Source organism: Nannospalax galili, unplaced genomic scaffold (assembly GCF_000622305.1).
Source record: "Nannospalax galili isolate Female #2095 unplaced genomic scaffold, S.galili_v1.0 scaffold707, whole genome shotgun sequence".
Taxonomy (NCBI): domain Eukaryota; kingdom Metazoa; phylum Chordata; class Mammalia; order Rodentia; family Spalacidae; genus Nannospalax; species Nannospalax galili.
The window spans coordinates 392,762-396,144 of record NW_008356263.1 but is presented as its reverse complement, the minus strand read 5'-3'; the positions used below and the strand labels follow the sequence as shown (position 1 = coordinate 396,144).

The window sequence follows — 3,383 nt, the reverse complement described above, 5'->3', positions numbered from 1 at the left end:
TTTTTTTTTTTTTTGGTCTTTTTGAGACAGGGTTTCCCTGTGGCTCCAGCTAGCCTGGAACACACTATGTAGACCAGGCTGGTCTCACAGAGGTCTGCCTGCCTCTGCCTCTGCCTGTGCTGGGATTAAAGGTGTGTGCCATCATACCCGGCAACATTAGCAACTTCTTACCTAAGTGCTAAGAAAATAAAGCTTAAAAAGATTCTCTCTACAGCATAAAATTGTACATGGCATGTTACTACTGCCTTTTTCAAGTATCCCCAAGAAGCTATAAAATAGAGGAACTTAGAAGGACCAACAACGAGGTTTCTGATTTCAAAGCTGAAACATTAAGCATCTTAAGTTAGACATAGAACTCACCAGTCCAACTCTGGAAGTTTGGCTGAGAGCAGCTTTAGAGAGCTCCACTTCTCTCCAGCAGGATGGCTCAGGGCACTGAAGAACTCTTGTGCCCTGGAATGCCTAGAATATCAAAAGCTCACAGATAAAACTTTTATCTCCCCCCAGCACCACATTTCACATACCCAGTTCTGAAGCTTCCAAGCCAGAGTTCCCTAACACAACAGTCAATATTTCCAAAATAAGGAGCTTAAAGACTTAAACAAAATGTGTGATCAGTGAATGACAACTGGCATGCCCATATAGAAAGGCTGGCCTGAAAGTTTTTGAGCATTGTCAGGTTTTGATACCTGTCCCCTACCACCAAGGATCTCATGTCACCCAGGCTAGTTTCAAACTTGACATGTAGCTAAAGATGACCTTGGACTTCTGATCCTCCTGTCTCCACCTCCCAAGTACTGGAATTATAAGAATGTGCCATCATAGTTTATGTGATGCTGGGGATCAAATTCAAGGTCTTAGCATGTTACGAAAGCACTCTACCAACTGAGCCACATCCCCCAGCTCTGCTTTAATCTTGTCTTGCTGTCTGTTTCCCCAAGCTTCCTGGCTACCTGCAGGTTGGCAGCAATGTGATGAATACCGGCCCTTTCAGAAGCCAAGACCCCTCGGTTACATAATGTAAGTCATCCTGCAGAGAAAGCACACCACACAGTTTAGGGTATCAAGCACACACACTGAAGGCAGCCACTTACAATCGCTTTTGTTCCACAGATAATCCGTCTTCCTGGATCACTTTTAAAGAGAGCCCTGGGTTATCCTGCTGTTGCCAGGGGGAGAAGACCTAAACAAAACAGAATTTCAACAAAGAACACTTTAAACTCAACAACAGGATATAGACTCCACATGGGATTTGATGACTGTTGAAAATCTTACACTGTCGGTACAAAGAAAAAACATTATCACAAATAAGTTTGCTTTAAAAACCAGGCTGAAGCTGGGCATGGTGGCGCATGCCTTTAATCCCAGCACTTGGGAGGCAGAGGCAGGTGGATCTTTGTGAGTTCGAGGCCAGCCTGGTCTACATAGTGAGTTCCAGGACAGCTGGGGCTACAAGGAGACCCTGTCTCAAAAAGACAAAAAAAAAAACAAAAACAAAAAAACAGGTTGGAAGCGATTTTGTTCTGTGCTTCTCAGAGCCAGAAATGCCTCTTTCTGAATTCGTCTCCCCAGAATCTTCCACTAGTCAGGAAGCCTGGAAGAAACTGTCAGGTATGTTCTGCTTTAAGTGTATGTTCCTCCCAGGTGACAGGGCCAGAAGGGAGTGGTTTAAGAAACTCCTGCTTAGAGGCACTAAGATGACTGAGGGACTCAATCTTAAAGGATGACTCTAGGTTCAGTAGAAGCCAGGCGTGGTGGCGCACCCCTTTAATTCCAGCATTGGGAGGCAGAGGCGGGAGGATCTCTGTGTTCGAGGCCAGCCTGTTGTACATAGTGAGTTCTAGGCCAGCTGGGGCTACAGGGAGACCCTATCTCAAAAAGACCAAAAGAAAAAAAAAAAAAGAAAGAAAGGACAAGCAGAAGCAGGTAGGAAGGCCCAGAAGGCATAAGGGAGGGACACAGACTGTGCTAAGAAGCCACTTGAGCCAAGGTTGGCTCTTTTTCCTTTAAATTCTGTGACTCTGCCCTGAGGAAGGGATACTGTCCCCTCACAAGCTGATGCAATCACATTCTTCCAAGGATTTTCACATTCTGATGATGCTAATCATCAGAAGACTTTGGCTACTGTATGGTCTCTAAGTATGTCATATAATTCTTTTGGGTTTTTAGAATCAGTCTCAGAGGCCCAAGCTGGCCTCACATTCACCATGTAGCTGAGGCTAACCTTGAACTCCTGATCCTCCTGCTTCTACCTCTAAAGTGCTGGAATTATAGGCATGCACTACTATGCCTGACTGGGTCACATAATTCTTGCTAAATTCCTTTTCTTATGCAATATGGGCTGAGTATGTATAATGGACAGCCTACCACATGGGGTCAACTGCAAAGGCAGGGACTATAACCTATAGGGAAGGAGAACATGGGGTGAGATAGAGAGCTCTAGCCCAGTAAGTAGGGCTCATTATTCAATAAAATAACTAAAAAGGAAATAAATCTAATTAGGACTTAAAAGGAGACAAAGTAGATCTCTCTCAAAGGTCTTTTGCTCATTTCTGTGGGCTTTTACTCCTCACTGGCAATAGCACCATTTAAAAGGACTATCCAAGTACTTACCTGCCTACCCTCACCAGTACTCTCAACACTTTTTTTTTTTTTTTTTTGGACACAGGGTCTCATACAGCCTAGGCTGGCCTTAGACTCAACATATAGCTGAGGCTGGCCTTAAACTCCTGATCCTCCTGTCTCCATGTTTCAGGTACTGGGATTACAGGCTTCAGTTACCACACTCAGTTTCAATTCTCATTTTAATTACTCACCATTAGCTCTAAGACACTTACAATTTAAATTGCTAAGATTGAAAAAGGTAGTTATTTTGCTAAATGATGACTGTTATTACCTCTGAGTAAAATGCTTGATATATCTTTGATTTGGGGAAAAGGACAATCATCAGAAAATTGCTTGATCCATGGAACTGAACTGGAAGATGAGGAAGTAATGAGCTTCTGAAGTCTATGAGAAGGGCAGCCACTATACTGGTGGAATTCTAAAAAGAAAAAGAGGAGCATTAGCAAGAAGAGTCATGCTCATGAGTCTAGTCACACAACTAGTGTCAACAAACACAGGGTTAACTCATTCTAATTATTTCCACAGGTAATAGTTTACTAGATTCAGTAACAGTTGTGCTTTTCAATTCCCAGCTATGGGAAACTTTGGCAGTCTCTTTTTTGGTTGGGGCAAGGTTTCACTAAAGGCCCAAGCTAGGCTTAAACTCACAATCCTCCTGCCTTGATTTCCCAAGTAGCTGGGAATAATAAATACTTAGGTGTCTATTTTCCTAAACTAAAGTTTCATCTCCAAATTCTTTCTAAGGTATTGGCTGTTTT

The 3,383-nt window shown here is 43.0% G+C and overlaps 1 protein-coding gene across 3 annotated transcripts in view; it reads right to left on the bottom strand.

Annotated features, from left to right (window-relative positions):
* CUNH20orf194 (chromosome unknown C20orf194 homolog) overlaps nt 1–3,383 on the bottom strand; it is a 257,297-nt gene that overhangs the window by 71,338 nt on the left and 182,576 nt on the right. For all 3 annotated transcript variants that reach the window (XM_029556875.1, XM_029556874.1, XM_008854459.3), the window contains exons 22-24: nt 2,897–3,043; nt 1,095–1,183; nt 361–462 (exon numbers count right to left, since the gene is read on the bottom strand). In XM_029556875.1, coding sequence (XP_029412735.1) covers nt 361–462; nt 1,095–1,183; nt 2,897–3,043 — 338 coding nt within the window. The remainder of the gene's footprint in view (nt 1–360; nt 463–1,094; nt 1,184–2,896; nt 3,044–3,383) is intronic.